Here is a 19,108-nt window from a genome sequence, read left to right as displayed (position 1 = left end):
GCGACTCTGATTCACAAGCTCTAGTAACTCTTTTGTTTTGTGACAAAAGGAAGCATCTCGTCTTTTGTTGTGTGCAACCCTTCGAATTACTCATCTAAATGGATGGCCCAGATCGCCCGGCGTCTGATAAGAAAAGTGTGCGAAACTGGCACACTGGAAGGCAAACGCGACAATCACAGGCAGTGTGTGATTCACCATGTTCGTGCTTGACAGTCATCGGCAACAAAGAATTCATAGAAACTATCAAGAAGACAGTGAAGAAAGCGATCAGAGAGGAGCTACAGGAACTAAAGCAGGAAATTGGTAAAGTTGCAAAACAAGTTGATTTGAATGAGTCAAAGATCGTCACGCTTGAAATTGAAAATGAAAGTAAAGCAAAACAAATCAAGAATCTTGAGAAACGCCTTGACAGTCAGCAAGAAGCAATGAATAAACTCCAGCACAGATCGCAGGATGCCGAGCAGTACTCAAGGAGAAATTGTGTAAGAGTATTTGGAATAATGGAAAACAAAGGTGAAAATACTGACGAAATCATGCTTCGTATCGCGAAAGAAAAACTTCGGATTGATCTTCGCACCGAAGACATAGACCGTAGCCACCGTGTTGGGGCAATCCAGAGGGGGGACGCCGTGATGACTCACCAATCTGCAACATCGACGGCAACTCCGGACCGGCAGAGGAAATCAGAATCGCAAACCAAGTCAACTCCAACATCATGGGCCGTGGTCGCATCGGGATCGGAAGCCAAGCGGAGTAGCGAGAAACGTCCCCGGCCGATCATCGTGAAATTCGCGACTTACCGTGCGCGGCAATCCATCATGGCAGTGAGGCGCCGGCTCAAAAACACAGGGATATCCATCGCTGAGGATCTGACCGCGTCAAACTATGAAATACTCAAGGAAGCAAGGTTGTCACTAAAATCTCCGCAGCATGGTTGCAGGATGGGCGAATTCTCGTAGCGCTGCCTGCGGAAAACGGCAAGTCCATCAGAAAAGTAATAAGTACGATCGAAGATGCACAAAAACTGTGGTAAAATGAAGCACAGCATAAATTATGTACCCTGGGAGGTTCTCCTCTCTCCTTTCATCGTTTGACATTTGAACAGTTTACTTGTTTTGTAATTTTGTGGGGTTTGGTGTGTGTGTGTGCGTTTTTTGTCCCCGCCGAACGAGTTCGAGCAGGGGACTATGAAACGGGCTCCGTACGTGTGTGTGTCCGTGTGTCCGTCCGTCCGTCCGTCCGTCCGTGTGTCCGTGTGTGCGTCCGTGTGTGCGTCCGTGTGTGATCAAAATCTTCAATTTGCTACTTCTCTGTCATTTATGAGCCAATTTTGATTCTGTTTGCTTTATATGATAGCACTACATGGGAGCTTTGAAACTTCTACACAGAATTTCAGTCGTGACCTTTGACCTTGACCTTTGACCTATATTGTACATTTTGCTACAAAATGCTACTCCTTCGCCATTTCTTACCCGATTTCGATTCCGTTTGCTTTATGTGATGGCACTAGGTGAGGGCTTCAAAACTTCTACACAGAATTTTGACCTTTGACTTCTTTGACCTTTGACCTTGATTTTTGACCTGTATTGTACATTTGGCTACAAAATGCTACTCCTTCGCCATTTCTTACCCGATTTCGATTCCGTTTGCTTTATGTGATGGCACTAGGTGAGGGCTTCAAAACTTCTACACAGAATTTTGACCTTTGACTTCTTTGACCTTTGACCTTGATTTTTGACCTATATTGTACATTTTGCTACAAAATGCTACTCCTTCGCCATTTCTAACCCGATTTCGATTCCGTTTGCTTTATGTGATGGCACTAGGTGAGGGCTTCAACACTTCTACACAGAATTTTGACCTTTGACTTCTTTGACCTTTGACCTTGATTTTTTGACCTGTATTGTACATTTGGCTACAAAATGCTACTCCTTCGCCATTTCTAACCCGATTTTGATTCCGTTTGCTTTATGTGATGGCACTAGGTGAGGGCTTCAACACTTCTACACAGAATTTTGACCTTTGACTTCTTTGACCTTTGACCTTGATTTTTTGACCTGTATTGTACATTTTGCTACAAAATGCTACTCCTTCGCCATTTCTAACCCGATTTCGATTCCGTTTGCTTTATGTGATGGCACTAGGTGAGGGCTTCAACACTTCTACACAGAATTTTGACCTTTGACTTCTTTGACCTTTGACCTTGATTTTTTGACCTGTATTGTACATTTTGTTACAAAATGCTACTTCCGGCGGGGACATATATTACGCACCGCGTAATTTCTACTTTTCTTTGTTTCTCTCTTTTCTTTTTTTTTTTACTTTTGCAATTGCTATTTTGTATATCTCATAGCCCATATTTCTCATTCATGATACTGTATCCTTGTAGCTGTTGCCAAAAATCTGTAAAATCAAACCAAAAAGCTCTTTTATGTACAGGATGTAATAATTGGATTCACATATCGTGTGCTAACATTTCCGACATTATCTATAATGACCCGTTACAACATTTTATGAATTAGTTGTGCCCAAAATGTATATTTGATATACTACCATTTAATGAAGTAGTAAATCAGGAAATTGAACAGGTCACGGCGAATGATATAAATATCTCTCATGAATTTGAAAATGTTAATGATAAATGTCGGGTCCTCAAATATCAACAGTTGTCTGGAAAGGGTCTAAAGTTTACTCATTTGAATATCACCGGTTTGTTGAAAAATATCGATGAGGTTCGTTTGTTTCTAAACGAAAATAATGTAGATATTTTTGCTTTAAATGAAACAAGATTAGACAACAGTGTTATAGAGAAAGAAGTTTTTGTTCCTATGTACAAAGTTATTCGTAAAGACAGAGACCGCATGGGTGGTGGCGTAGCGATTTATGTAAAATCTAGTATTGAGTTTCAGGTCATTGAACATATTTCCCTATCCAAATTAGAAGCAATCTGTATCAAATTATGTCCACTTAAATCAAAACCCATATTCTTCGTGAATTGGTATAGACCACCAAGTGCAAGATTAGAAGTTTTAGAATTGTATGAAAACTTACTTCAATTTCTGGACAGCTTTAATGCTGATATAATAATTATGGGGGACGTAAACTGTGATATTATGGATATGAAATATAATTCTACTCGTGTCAAATATATGAATGTGAATAATGTGTATTCTATGGAACAAGTTAATTCATGTGAACCCACTAGGCGTACTCACAGCTCTGCAACCTTGATAGACCATATGGTTACAAACAACATTAGTTATGTGAAATCATCCGGAGTAATACATGTCGGCCTGAGTGATCATTCCATGAGTTACTTGATTTGGAAATGGAATCGTCCAAAAGCTGAGCCAAGGTATATTGAGTACAGAAATATGAATAAAATAAATATGGATAATTTTAGACGTGATCTTATTCAACAACCATGGCAAACTGTTGAAGAGTCCCCCAGTTTAGATGATGCTGTGTACAGATGGGAAGAATTATTGATGCAAGTGGTTGATAAACACATGCCAATTAGAAAAAAGCGAGTACGGCAACAGCCTTCCCCTTGGATGAATTCTCATATTCATAGACTCATTAAAAAGCGTGATAGGCTGAAACTACGAGCTTGCAAAGAGAAGGATGATGATTTGATGAGTCAGTATAGGCAATTACGAAACAAAGTAACAGGAGAAATTAGAAAAGCAAAGAGAAATTATTATGTTAAGAAGTTAACGAGTGATCAAAGTAATTCTGCTCAAGCGTGGAAAACAATGAAAACGTTGTTCCCAGGTAAAAAATCTTCAAATGTAACAGTTTATGAAGAAAACGAGAAATTAGCTGACGAATTTAATTCATTTTTTGCAAAAGTAGGCCAGACGCTGTCTGAATCAATTCCATATAAAAAGCAAGGTAGATTGTTTGTAAATGAAGAAAAATTATTTGAAGATGAATTTGAATTGAATTGTGTGTCTCAAATTGAAGTTTTGTTGGAATTTAGGAAACTTAAAGATAAACGGTCAACGGGTATTGATGGAATATCTTCTAGTATACTTAGATTGGCAGCAGAAGAGATTGCACCAACTCTTACTCATTTAATCAACACGTCTATTATTGAGAAAGTAGTACCCGCCCGATGGAAAGTAGCTAAAATAATTCCATTGTTTAAAAAGGGTGATAGGAGTCAGCCAGATAATTTTCGACCTATTTCTTTACTACCAGTAGTCTCAAAATTATTGGAACGAGTTATTCATAAGCAGTTGTCTGATTATTTAAAACACAGAGCTTTAATAGCATCAGAACAGTCTGGTTTTAGAAGACTACATTCAACGTTAACGGCTCTCATCAAGGTCACGGATGATTGGCTTGATGCAATGGATAAACATTGTTATATTGGTGCAGTTTTCGTCGATTTACGAAAAGCCTTTGATACGGTGGTGCACGACATATTGTTAGATAAATTGGTAAAGTTAGGTGTTAGTAATACAAGCATTCAATGGTTTAGAGAATATCTAAGTGATCGGCGAATTGTAACGCAATTAAACAACACATTATCAAATGAACAGTATATTTCTTATGGGGTCCCTCAAGGATCGATTTTGGGACCACTATTGTTTGTCATTTATATAAATGACATGGTAAATAAAGTTGATGCATGTAACAGTCACCTGTATGCCGACGATACAGTATTGTATTTTGCTGACACAAATCCTCAAAAAGTTGAAATGATGTTGCAAAAAGATTTGAATAATATTTTTGATTGGATGTGTACAAACAGACTCAGTTTAAATAGTGACAAAACAGTTTGTATGTTAATTGGTAATAGAAAATTGTTGAATAAGTATAATGAGTTAAATTTGAGTATGAATTCTAAAAGCCTTGAACAGGTGAAGTGTGTTAAGTATTTGGGTATTACAGTTGATGAAGAGTTAAATTGGAATATGCAAGTTGATAATGTTTGTAGGAGAGTGAGTAAAATGATAAGCTTTATGGGAAGACTTAGTCGTATTACTGATGAACGAAGTTTAAAGATGTTATATAAGTCTTTCATATTGCCCCAGTTAGATTATGCTGATATTTGGGATTCTGGCAAAAAGAAACAAATGGATATGATTCAAAAACTTCAGAATAGAGCAGGGAGAATCATTTTGAAAATTGATCCTTTTTCTCCTACTTCTAATTCTAGGTTGCATGAAATTCTCAAGTGGGATTCCCTTGTCTCGAGAAGAAGAAAGCACCTTCTTCAATTAGTTTATAAATCATTGAATGGATTGGCACCGCCTTATTTAAGTGATTTTTTTCAAGTTAAAGAGAATAAATATTTATTGCGATCTGATTATAACATAAAGATTTCAACACCAAGGACTAATTATTGTAAGAGAATGATTTCTTATAGAGGGAGCTTTCACTTTAATGTGATTCCTTTTAATGTAAAAAAGGCAACAACTTTTAATATATTTCAAAGGTATATTAAAGAGCATATTCATTCGTCAATGGGTCTTTCCGGCTAATAGATTTGATTTGTGTTTTATATTTATTAGATTATATATGCTACAGAGTAAAACGGTAATAGAGTATAAAGTACACGTTTATAAAAAGTGACAGATTATAGACAGGCATAATGCTCTATGCAGGGCTTGAGCTTAATTAAAGTTAATTATGTTGGTTTTTTTGTTAGGATGGGGGGGGGAGGACGTTTTTGATTTGTTCGTGTGTAATTGTGTAATAAGTAGTTTAATGCATGTAAATGTAACTGGACCCTCCTGAAAAACAGTAAGCCATGATGGCAATATTTACTGAGTGAGGCTTATCCAGCCGCTTTCAACATTGTATCATTTTTTATATTTGTATATGTTTGATTGATTGTGACGGGAATAAATAAACAAACAAACAAACAAGTGAACAAAAGCTGTTGAGGGTAGTGATTGTTTAAAAAAAAAGAAAAAGAATGCAGAACAATCTTGCTACCAATTTCTCTAACAGGGTCCGATATTATGAATATTTGATAAAGCTGTAATCTTGTTATACCCTCTCCAAATGAAGTTTGAAGAGGGCATGATTAAAGGAATCCGTGTGTGTTCAGTAGGTTGGGCAGTTGATCTGTTGCGAATGTGTTAAATCAATCTACTACAATGTGTACTCCGGTTCTCAAGCTATTTAAAAGAAACATGGTGCAAGATCAGCTCAATGAAGGGCTCTGTAAGATTCCCCCCCCCCCCAACTGCTGCAAATATTATTGCCAGGGTAACAGCACATCATGGCTCCAAAATGAAGTAAAGAGCTTTGCAAGTCATACTACTCAGTCTTTACTTCTTCAGCTTTTAGAGAAAGGCACAAGAAAATTGGCACACACACACAAAAAAACTGGATCCAGGATGTGGAATTGTGCAAGATACAGTTTGAAGAGAACAGAAAATTTCCTATATAGTTGGTACAATTTGTAACTGCACACTATGGCTCTCAAAGTAGGACAAAGCTTTATAGTATACTAGTACAATATATCGTGAAATGTTAGTATCCATCGTTCTTGGCAGTGTACAAACACAGAATTGTTATGTGGAGTATTAATCACCTTCATTGATATTTCTCACTAATTCTTTCGACCTCAGCCAACTCGCATGCAATTGTCTGGAAATTTATATGATCTGTATTAATGGGGATAAAATTTGATTCGTATGTTTGTGATAGCATTATGAGAATTACATTTACATTTTAATTCACTTTCTTTTCAAGTTCAAGTCCAAAAGGCTGACATGGAATTAAACAAATAAGAATGAGAGAGTGAAAGAAACAAACAATTTTTGTTAATGTTTTTAAAAAGCATTTACAGTTTTCCTGAGGAGTCCTTTGATAGTGTCAATTAGTGAAAGAAAAATGTATTTGTTCAAAAGTGTAAAAGTAGACATAAATAGAAGTGGGCTTATTGCACAAAACAGATTCATTGCATATTTGGTGTACAAGACAACAGCAGCAGTGACATTTCCTGTTCTGAAATTACACCAAAACATTCGCTGTTGCATTCCAAAAAATGGTTTATTATTAAGACACTGTTCTGTACCTGCCATGTAGCTCTCTCTGTCTCCATAACTTTTTATGCAGCAAAAGAGAAAAGCAGTACAAAGTGCTTGTCAAGGATTGTTTTCATTATATATTTGTGTAAAATTGGAGTCCTCCAAGTTTAAAAACACCTATGTTACACCATACCATTCTGTCATTTTTGGTGTTTTTGCAAGCGTTTTGCATACTCCCATTCAAGTAATCTTGGCTGGGCACCTTGTTTTGGATTAAAACAAAAAAGAGGAAAAAAAGAGAAAAAATGATTTGCTATTCATAACCAATACATCCTTTTCATGAAGAAAAGTGAGACAGCAAGGTGACCTTACACTTATTTAATATATGAATTGTTCAAACATACCATTTATATTGTGTACCTTGATTTGGGCCAAAAAAGCCTTTAAGGTGACAGTATACTTACCTCAACAAGGCACCCATAGGAGAGTTTTAGCTAGGCATTTCTTGCTTTTTTTTTAATTTTTAGGCTGCCTAAGTTTCAGTCCACGCAGTGCATTAATTCCACATATTGATTGTTTTGTTGTGTTTTGTTTTGTTTCTTGTTTCTTGTTAGTGTCAGTTGTTTGACAGGAAGAGCAGGTCAGATACGTGAGGGACAAATTGACCTCATAGTCACTCTGGATAGTCAAGTGAGAGATGCAAGCAGTGAAGAGGAGTTTCTCTACAGAGTAAGTGTATTCTATGAGACTGATAGTTACCCCATTTACTCCTTCAAGGACCCATTAAAGTGAACTTGAAAATACAGCTGTGTATTCTCCGCACTGATTCTCTAAACTCATCCAGAGGAGAATGATGTAGCACACCTCAATTTATTAAAAGTGATGAAAAGAGCCAAAGTGTAGAAGTCATTTTTGCTGATAGGGGATGAAACTGTATTCCACTATATTCACACGATAGGTGCCTTCAAATAGTATATTAAAGTATACAGTCTAGTAGCTTTACATGTACATGTAGCTGCAAAGTGCTGAAATGAACACTTTGAGACTGATCAGACACATACATTGTTTACCCGTTGTTCATGTGTGTTCTACCAAGGATCCCACGATAAGTGGATTCACTCCGACAGAGGGACCAGCGGCAGGTGGAACCAGAGTCACGATTTCTGGAGATTTCCTCACTTCTGGAAGGAATGTAATAGCCCTATTCGGAAATGCAGAATGTATTGATATGTGAGTTGACATTAGAAAGCTGCATGTGGGTAGGCTTACATTTTATTAGCTGGTAGACGAGTCATTTGACTTGTAAACGGGGATGTGACCCATTTGCTGATTATGACTTGACTATTTACCCCTGCAATTTTCTGAGAGCCTTTAATACCCCTAAACGAGATTCTTTTTGCCAGTCAACAAAAAACCCAGACAGGTTAATAATAGTCTGTCTATGTAAAACCAGTCAAGCAGCACATGTATCCCCTCTCCATAATCTACTAGATGTACAATGCAAAATATTGATCACACTTGAGATTTAGTAGAGCGTGCACGCGGCTCATATGTCATACACTATGGCACTGGTGTGGTCAGCGAAAGTCAAAATCTACTGGGCTCACTATTGATTGCTACGCAGGTATTTGTATGAGTTTTATAGCAAAACAAGCATACTATTGCATTGTGAAAGGTTAATTAGACAAAAATACACAGACAGTTTTGACAGAAAAAGAACAGATATTGATAGGAGAAACTGTAATTTTTTAATTAAAAAAGTAATTTTTCTGGCCAGCATATCGCAAATACACACAACTTTAAGTCTCAACTGCAGGCACTTTGGTCTACATTTTTAGAACCTGGTATGCCAGGTTGACATATAAGGAACTGGTTCATAATATTAGTATTCAGACTGACCTACTCTATGTTTGATCTCTTATACAAGGGCCTGTATTTCAAAATAGCGTGGAATACATGTACTAAAGTTTCCAAATGCAGCATATGAGTGACCTTGAAGAATAAGAGGCTTTAAAGCATGTGCCGTTGATTTTTTAATTCTGTCTGTTTACATTGAGAAGTATTGCAAACTCTATTCAGATGAGAAAAGCTTGCGTGAGCGTATGTATATTATGCTCTTGATGATGTTTTATAGGATTGCATGCATATCTGTACACCATACAAGAAAATATAGCATTTTGAATGAGCTTGGAGACTGACTCATATGTGATTGTGAAACCATTATCAATGTTTTGTGCAGTTTCACTCCTGGTTAATAATCATCTAATTTCAATTACAGGAGAGGACTTTTTTGTCCCCCCCCCCCCACACACACACACACAGAGTAAGCAATTATAGATGTATGGCAATGAGCAACTTATTCAGACTTCATTATGACACTCTCATGAGTAAAAGCATAACAAACAGAACAAAGATCTGTCCATTGCACTCTTTGAAAAAAAAAAGTATGTAATTCATCAAACAACATGTCACCCTAAAGACTGAGGTGTTTTCAAAGAGATATACTGAAGAGAATGAAGAAAAAAATGAGATATTAAAAGAATTGGGTGTTTGTTCCAAATTCATTACATCACTGTTATGAACTGGCTTCCACTTTTTGGCAGGGTTTTAGCCCGGTAAAGCAGAAACTGATGGTTTCAAATTCCAAGCCATTGTTTCAAATTCTTTTTCATTTGGTCTAGTATAAATAATATATTGTAATGTAGTTTCATGGAGGGATACAGTGAAAAACAAAGAAGAAATGCATGTATACATGTATTTTCTGTTTTCCACAGTGCTCGTAGTCCAAATGAAACATCGTGTACAACCGCAAAATCTTCAGTGGGTAGTTACGCTCTGACTATGACCTTTGATGGAACACAGCTGACAACAGCCGATGAGTTTACCTTCCAGCCCAACCCAGTTATCACTGGCTTGGACAGGACACAGTCGATTATATCGTAAGTCAGACTTTAACCGTATATCAAGTGGACATAATGGATCAACATGGTGGAATCGTCAATTTCAACAGGAGACTCTTGGAAGAGATTTCTTGAGTTTAACAAACCCGTTCTTTAAAAAGTCACTGTATTCATTCTTCTTGTTACTAAATAGTATGTAGTGCTTCACTGGTAATGCCATGCCAATTTACCTTCTGTAAGTGTGGCACAAAATGAGTCAATGCCTTTGCAAGCATATATGTCCTCTATACTTAAATTGCAAATCACAGTAAGTACAACCATAATATTACAGTGTATATGTCAATTGAAGCTGATTAGCTGTATCTATGGTAACTACAGTTGAGCCTCTATTATCCGGCCTCCCTTTATCCGGATCTCTCTATTATACGGACGCAATCTCGCCGTGAATTAAAAAAAAAAAATAAAGCCATACGGGAGGAAAGGGGGATTCCCAACTCCTTGAGAACTCCTACACAAACACACATGAATTACATATTACTTCCAACATGATTGACATACATATTACATCAAATTTCCTTCCAAATTTTAACATCCCCAAACATCCCCAAATGTAACAATGAAAAGGTTGCAGTATACACATTACTACATGTGGTACTACAATGGGCTACATCAGTACATGTGTATGTATATGTACATGTATAAAGCATTGAGTCTCCCGTATCCGGCCAAATCCCTTATCCGGATGAGCCCCGGTCCCGACTTGTCCGGATACGAGAGGTTCAACTGTACATAGCTATTCTGATGTTTCATTTAGAAATACTCTTTGTATAATAGGACCAAGATTGGTTTTAAATCAGTGTGAATATTAAATATAAAAATCCTGACTAAATTTTAGTCAGGATTTTTATACCTAACATCATCACATATGTAATATACTAATACTTGATTTTGCCATTTCAGGGGAGGTCTTGATATAATTGTCACTGGAGAAAGATTTGACTTGATTCAGATGCCAGTTATCAAGGCAATATCACAAACTTCTGGAGCAGAGACGTCAGAGGTCTGTACATGGTTTTTATTGCTTATGTTTTATCTACACCATATGTCTGCAGTTAATTCTTCAAATTACCCCGATATATGATTCCAAAGAGCAAGTATTTATATTGTATAAGAGGAATTCTTACAAGTTATGATTACCGGTAAATGTACTGTGAAAGGTCTCCCAATTATCCTGAAATTTTGTGTTGTTTGAAGTTTTCCTGAAATTTATAAGTGCTGGTATTCATAAACGTGAAATGCTATCTCACATTAGTACCAACATTATTAATAGCTCATATTATTCAGGATATCAAACAGAGACTCCAACCCCAAGCACCTTCTGATCTGGATATTCTCCCGCCTGAAACCTACGGCAAACGGGAGACTCCGCCAACTTGATGTGCGCGAAGTTCCTTTCGACTGGGGTCTAGGGCTCTATAGCTCTAGGGTTCTTGATGCTCTCTCGAGCTATCTAAGGCTTATTTTTCAAAATACGATGACAATAAGTAAATCATTTCAAGCGGGAGACACAGAGCCAGGGCGAGAGAAATTAAATCTCAAGCGGGAGAACGGGAGATACTGCAAAAATGAGCTTTTGGCGGGAGATCTCCCGTCGAAAGCGGGAGAGTTGGAGTCTCTGCATCAAATGAGACTTCATTGAAATTAAGAACTTGATGAGGCCAACCAGTTTGGAGTGATTGACAGAAATATGAGGAGTCAGTGCGTTTTCCTGTTGTTAGCATGTGACACATGCTATAATTCAGAATTCGGACCAACAAAGCCTGTGATATACAATGTATTCTGAAAGAATATTTAGGTGACAGAGTATATGTCATAATCTTTATCTGTCTCTCTCTCTCTCTCTCTCTTTTCATTACCTCTACCAAGGAAGGAGATTAAGTGATCATCAGTGTTGGTTTCTCTTTTAACAAAATAAATAATAAAAGTTGTGAATGGATTTGAATGAAACTTGCAGGAAAAGTTGATGAAGACACAAGGAACAGATGATTAAGTTTTGGTAGTGATCCAAGAATTTTTATAGATCTTTGAAGGTTTTTTTGTTCTTTTGGCATATGAGCTTGGGAGTTCAAGCTGCACATACTGGAGGTTTGCATGCACCCACGCACTGAAAGCGTGTGCTGTGCTTGGGCAAGCCACTGCACAGCTGGAAACTGATGACGTAAAGAAAAGGATTTTTTAATTGGGAAAGAGTATATCTATTATGTGTATGGTTAGAAATGATTTGCTGTCTTGGCGGTGGTCTGCGCTCTCTGAGTGCATTTCTAGTGTCATTTTCAAATTAATGATGTCATTTCTGATTCATGTAAAAGCAACAACCATAAGGAAAGAACTTCTCTCAAGCACGTTTCATGCATAGTGACCGGAATATAAAGGGGCAAACTTTTGTAGAACTGATACTTTTGTATTAAAAATGGTTGTGTTGTAGACTAATGTTGAAATATAAATTCTTAACATTGAATTCTTTACTTCTATCTGCCTTTATTTTCAGATTTGTAATGGCAATGGAAGTGCCACCGTTCTTACTTGTCCCTCGCCAACCTATCCTGGGGACACGACATCACGGAGGAGAAGACAAACTGAGGATGGTCTTACGGCTTCCTTACAATTTGACTTTGATGGTTTTGTCATCAACTGGAATGAAATCATCACGTACTTCCCAGATCCAGTTTACTACAATTTTGAGGGACCAGATTCAATTTTCAATCTGCCTGAAAGCAACTTGCTAGAACTTAATGTGAGATTTGCTATTAAAATGAAAGTGGAATCAGTGAAAATGTCATACGCCAATTATATCCATCTACATGTAATCTATGTAATGCTTGAGAAGGAAATTGTATTGTATCCTTTCATATTCAAGATTCATCTCTGAAATTCCTTCCATTAGGTTAACCCAGTAAAGTTGAATGTTAGGGGAAATGTGGTTCTAGTATACCAAGACACTACTAAAAAAATTAAGTGGTTGATCCAATGCAATCCAGTCAAATAATCAACTAGTCTATTTTCATCAACATAATTATAAAAAAGAATCTTCAGAAAACACAAATTTGATAGTAACAACAAAAGTATACAGAGAAAATGCACAGTCATCAACTCAGCAGGGAAAAACAATACAAATCAACATGATTACATGTGACATGCGTGTAAAGAAATTCATCTTTCAATGAATCAGACCTAAATTTTAATTTGGGAGATTGTGAGTGTATCACAGAACTTTGCACCTTTATTGTATAGCAGTCAGAATGACATTGTTCAGAATCACGATCACATTTATTCAATTATCAATTGAAAGTCAAACTTATGTCATCTCAATATACCAGAGTTACCCTTTGATATCAATTTCATTACCTTTGCCAAAGAGGTTATTTGTTGTTGTTGTTGGCATTGGTATATTTGTTTGCTTGTCTGTCTGTCTGTCTTTGCAAAATAACAAAAAAAAAAAAAAGATGTAAATGGATTTGGATGAAACTTACCAAAGAATTGATTATGATACTAGGAACCCATTATTACATTTTGGTAATGATGCGGATAGCCATCTGAATCCAGATAACTATTCAATTTTTTTTGAAAGACTATCATTGGCAAATGGGGCAAAAACAGAGGAATTCAAGCTGCATAATATTTGAGGTGTGTATACATGCACTGAGTGCGCACTCTAAGCGCAGTGTGCACTAACCTGACTGATGAGGTACACAGTGGTAGACACAACGGAAAGGCTTCTTTATCATTGGGAAATAGTTTGATTTTCAACATGCATGTACAGAGCATGTACAGTGTGTGGAGGTGAAGAAGACAACTATTGATATAGAAGGCAACAAAAAGGAATTAAAAGGGGATAAAAACCATAAGATGTGTGACGAAGAACAATCCTATACATTTACATGAAGACAGACAGATATGTATGATTACAAAAAAAAAAGAATTATATATATGTATATATATATTTATTTATATATTAAACTACTTCTGAGTTTGAATTCTGAAAGTATAATGGGTGTACAAATGATATGTCTGACACGTAATATAAATCAATGGCAGTTGCCTGCCTGCTTCTTGCTGGTGTTAATGGACTAGTGATGAGCCACCTTCTCAAGCAGAGATCTTTAACATGCTTAAGGATTGTCTCTATACAAATTTCTTGTCAAATGTGCTGTATGCAATTAGTATTATGGCAATTGTCATACATAGAAATGTGATGCCATTTTTAAAAGGTATTGTGGGTGTATTTTTGCAACTGAAGAACATGAGATACACAGGACTACTGTGGTGATTATAATACGCTGTGTTCAAAGTGCATAAAATCCTGAAAAGCTAACCACCTATCCTAAAAATTTCCATTTAAATCCTTGTTGGTGTTTTCCTCTGTGTACATAGCTTTTTTCAACTCACAATTGCCATGTTTTCTCTTATCTCTTTCATGTCCATCCACATTTCATATTTTTTAGGGAAGTAATCTCGACCTGGCTAGCAAAGAAGGTGATGTGCAGGTCTTTGTCGGCGGAGATGGTATATGTGCAATCCAAATCTTGGAAAGCGAAAAGCTGATCTGCAAGATGCCAGAAAAGGCACCATCGGCAGGATTTAGAAATGGTTCATTAGGGGAAGGTCCGACAAGAAATCTTCCAGCAGTCCATGTAAGCATGGTTGTCTTTTGTAGATATTAAAGTAGTGAATTATGCCATTGATCATTGATTTTGTTCTTTCTCCATGAAATTGTTAAAGTTCTTCAGTCGTCTTTGTGGCTGTTCTATTTCTATTCTTGTTTTAATAACTGACATAAATTATGTCAGTGGGATGCATCCTTATATTCAAATGTGTCCATGTAGGAGAAATGATTTTACATTCTAAGTTTAGATTTCAACTTTAAAATATGCCTAAGCAGTTTGTAACATTTCTCTGTGAAATGGAGAAAGCAATGAGAAGATACAATTTCTTTAAAGGACAGAAAACCTCAGTAGTTGTGTAGAGTCCACTACAAATGTATGTTTCTTGACACAATTGTGCCAATATTTTACACATATGATCAGTAGGTAGGCCTATTGTGAGCATAAGGCAATTATGATATTGTTTTTATAACCATGTGGTACAGTCAAGAGAGTTTAGTTACCACATGCACACCATTCCTTTTGATGCCCAAGAAGAAATGTGCATCATCTGTTCTTCAACTGAGTAGATATACAAGATATATATAATTATATATATATATATATATATATATACATATATATATTTTTTTTTGCCAGAAATCCATTGTACAATGGACAATGCTTGCAAAATTTATTTTAATGCTTTGCTTTTTATATTTTTGAATTAGCAAAATTGTAAGCACTAAAACTATTGAATTAACACAAACACGAAGAATTTGCTAACTCTTGCTTGTTATTACTTAATCGTTATGTATATCATGCACATTCATACAGACACAGAATTATTTGGTGGTATAAAAAGTGGGTATATGCTGTTAAAATTAGTATATTCATAGCTGGTGGAAATATGCTTTGATTGCTGTATTGACTGAAAGCCTTAGAGACATTGAAGATTTAACCCCAAATGTGGTTAAGTATATGCTGTTGGGTATATGCAGTTAAAATAAGTATATTAATAGCAGGTGAAAATATGCTTTCATTGCTCTATTGACTGAAAGCGTAAGAGACATTAAAGATTTAACCCCAAATGTGGTTAGGTATGAAATTACCATCACAAGACACAAATGAACATTTAATGGACATTGGTTACATGTAAGTACTGTAAGTTGGCATGTTATAATGTACTAAGAACTTGGTCTCTTGTGTTAAGATGGACCATGGACCAATATCATTCATTGTGAGCTACAGCAAATAATAAACATCCATATCTGCACTCATTTCACAAATACAAATAATTTCCCTATTCATGTAACATGCTTGACTCATCTTACTGTTGTCACTTTGCAGGTGAGTCAAGGCAACCTTGGCTTTTCTGTTGGCTATGTGCAGTACCCAACAGGTTTACCTTTGGGCGCCATCATCGGTGGTGCTTGTGGCGGTGCTGTGCTGATCATCATTGTGATGGTGCTGGTTGGCTTCGGACTGTACCGTAGGAGTTACGAGAACTTGGACAAGCAGGCGCAGGAACTTGAGTTGGTTGAAAAGAAAATCCAGCAGAAAGTTGAAGCTGGTATGGAAACATTTCAGTCATTGGTAGATCTTTGTCACTTGTTTCTTCAATACAACATAAGCTCCAAAAGGTCCCCTTCATATACTACCTTGACAAAGGTGCACTCGTACAGATAAGATAATGTTTAAATTAGGTGATATGGGATTTTTTTTTTTCAAAATACTGTATACTGCATGGGAAATTAATATCTTAGTTATGATTTTGTAATATTTTAATTTCTTTTTCTGGATGTGATGTCCTAGGGTCATGTCTTAGGGTCATTAGTTAGACTGAACATGACAGAACAAGAGTCCAGCATGTTGAATATATTTCTTTTTATACCTCCGCCAAACGAAGTTTGAAGGGGGTATATAGGAATCAGCGGACGGTCGGGCGGTCGGTCGGGCGGTCGGTCGGTCGGGCGGTCTGTCGGGCGGTCGGTCGGGCGGTCGGTCGGGCGGTCGGTCGGGCGGTCGGTCGGGCGGTCGGTCGGGCGGTCGGTCCGTTGCAAATCTTGCATCGCGAACTACTTCCTCAGTTTTCAACTGATTCCCATAAAACTTGGCACAGATGTGTGCCTTGGGTTGTAAATGTGCAAGACGTATTTTTTGACAGCACCCAAAAGTACGTTGCCATGGTAACGGCATATTATGGGCAAAAATGGGTACAAATCTTGCGTCGCGAACTCCTCCCACAGTTTTTGATCAATTTTTATGAAATTAGGTACAGATGTTCATCTGAATATGTTAATGTGCAAGACACATATTTCCGCAGTGGCAAAAAGTGCGTTGCCATGGTAACGGCATGTTATTGGTAAAATATAGGGCAAAATGCTTCATGGCAAAACTGCTTCATCAGTGTTCTTCCAATTCTCATGGAATTCATATTGAATGTTTGTCTTAGGATATAGGTCAGCATGACACATTTCTTGACAGTGACAAAAAGTATGTTGCCATAGTAACAGCTCACATATTATGAGCCAAAATGATGGAAAATTTTGTGTTGCAAACTACTTCCTCAGTTTTTGCCCAATTTCCATGAAACTTGGTACAGATGTGTGCCTTTGGTTGTAGATGTGCAAGACGCATTTTTTGACAGTACCCGAAAGTACGTTGCCATGGTAACGGCATATTAATGGCAGAAGATCAAGGAAAGATCTTGCGGATTTAACTACTTCCTCAGTTTTTTGACCAAAGCTTATGAAATGTGGCACACACCTTGATCTTGGTGGGAAGATGTGGAAGACATATTTTTCGGACGTGTCGGAAGCTGCGTTGCCATGGTAACGGCATATAAATGGCAGAAGATCAAGGAAAGATCTTGCGGATTGAACTACTTCCTCTGTATTCGACTGAAGCTCATGAAATGTGGCACACACATTGGTCTTGGTGGGAAGATGTGCAAGACATTTTTTGGACGTGTCGGAAGCTGCGTTGCCATGGTAACGGCATATTAATGGCGGAAGATCAAGGAAAGATCTTGTGGATTGAACTACTTCCTCAGTTTTTGACAAAAGCTTATGAAATGTGGCACACACAATAGTCTTGGTGGGAAGATGTGCAAGACATATTTTTCGGACGTGTCGGAAGCTGCGTTGCCATGGTAACGGCATTTAAATGGCAGAAGATCAAGGAAAGATCATTCCTTGGGTAAGACTGTCGTCACAGGGCGGGGGTATTAATCACCTTCAGTGATATTTTTATTTCAAGATTTTACCATTGCTAGAGGCCTGTATAAACTATGGTCTACAGGATATACACTTGGAGATGTTTCTTTTAGTTTTTGATATTTTCTAGGTAAAGATGAAGGACAATGATGAGGTAGGGTTGGGTTTACAAATTATATTTGTGCTAGTCATCACATGCAACTTATATTATTGCGGTCTATGTATCTACTTTTGTCTTTTCAATCATTGTTTTTTCTTGGTGTAAATGCGTGTTACTAGTACCTTACTACACGTGTTGCAAAGAGTAGATATTTTGTAGCTTATGTAAAGATATAGCCATATGTGCAATTCATGTATTACATTGTCCTCTTTCAGAAAACTGGAGGTTCACACTGTGCCATGTAGAAAAGAAATAGCATGCGACTTTATGGCATAATTTTTCATAGGTTTTCTGAAGTGAAAATGACCTAATATTTTTGACTATGCATGTCTTGAACAGCATTCCATGACCTCCAAGCTGATATGTCGGAAGTAGAGGAACAGGTCAAAGGTCTGGGTATTCCCTTTGTCAACACTCAGGACTACACAAGAAACATGCTGTTCTCCGGACTCGATGTCCTCCCTGCCACATCAGATCCCGAAGTAAGTCCAATTCATAAAGTCACAAAAGTGCATTTTCAAAACTCTTCAACCATAACTTTGCCCGTGTGGTTACTGACTCTTTCATTGCTCTTCATAGAAGGCCAGGGCCCCATTTCATTAAACAAACAAACAAACAAACAAACAAAACAACCCCCCCCCCAAAAAAAAAAAAATATATATATATATATATATTTGTATATAATAGCAACTCTTGCTGGAATGGCAATTCTCGCTGTCGCCAATGATGTAAAAAGTACCCGGATGTGGCTTTTTCGTCAAGATGTAGTGCACTTGGCGTGAGGCATAATTTGCACAACGCTAGCGTGCGCGTACATTGTACGTGTACCTTACCTATAGCGCAGCGCCGACCACGGATACTAGTACAGTAGGCCGCTGTACCGCCCGAGCCAGCGATTGGCCAGGCCTGTCATACTCGTACACTGTAGTCCCCGCCGGCGGCCGGCCTTGCATTAGCATGCACCACTGCACGCAGCGCATAAGCTATTAAACACATACCGGTACCTGTACGGTATAGCGTAGAATTTCTACTGCTTGATCATGCGATCGATGTGCACGCATCACAGATCAGTCATCTCTGCATACGCTGAAAATATGCTGGAAAATATTCACCCACCTGGATATACAATATCGTCATGGAATGCCCATCTTTTTTTTAATTTGTTTTCTGTCGAAATGTCGCGAACACAATCGGGAAC

General features: G+C 37.4%; 1 protein-coding gene across 1 annotated transcript in view; it reads left to right on the top strand.

Annotated features, from left to right (window-relative positions):
• LOC139734027 (plexin-A4-like) overlaps positions 1-19,108 on the top strand; it is a 61,168-nt gene that overhangs the window by 25,453 nt on the left and 16,607 nt on the right. Inside the window, exons 15-23 of the mRNA XM_071644833.1 lie at positions 161-907; positions 7,607-7,721; positions 8,089-8,222; positions 9,767-9,931; positions 10,853-10,952; positions 12,441-12,686; positions 14,395-14,583; positions 15,883-16,105; positions 18,250-18,392. Of these exons, the coding sequence (XP_071500934.1) occupies positions 161-907; positions 7,607-7,721; positions 8,089-8,222; positions 9,767-9,931; positions 10,853-10,952; positions 12,441-12,686; positions 14,395-14,583; positions 15,883-16,105; positions 18,250-18,392 (2,062 nt within the window). The remainder of the gene's footprint in view (positions 1-160; positions 908-7,606; positions 7,722-8,088; positions 8,223-9,766; positions 9,932-10,852; positions 10,953-12,440; positions 12,687-14,394; positions 14,584-15,882; positions 16,106-18,249; positions 18,393-19,108) is intronic.

This window comes from Diadema antillarum, unplaced genomic scaffold (assembly GCF_040938485.1).
Source record: "Diadema antillarum isolate AM-2024a unplaced genomic scaffold, OU_Dant_1.0 seq00000507_RagTag, whole genome shotgun sequence".
Classification (NCBI taxonomy): Eukaryota; Metazoa; Echinodermata; class Echinoidea; order Diadematoida; family Diadematidae; genus Diadema; species Diadema antillarum.
This window is presented reverse-complemented; position numbering and strand designations above follow the sequence as displayed.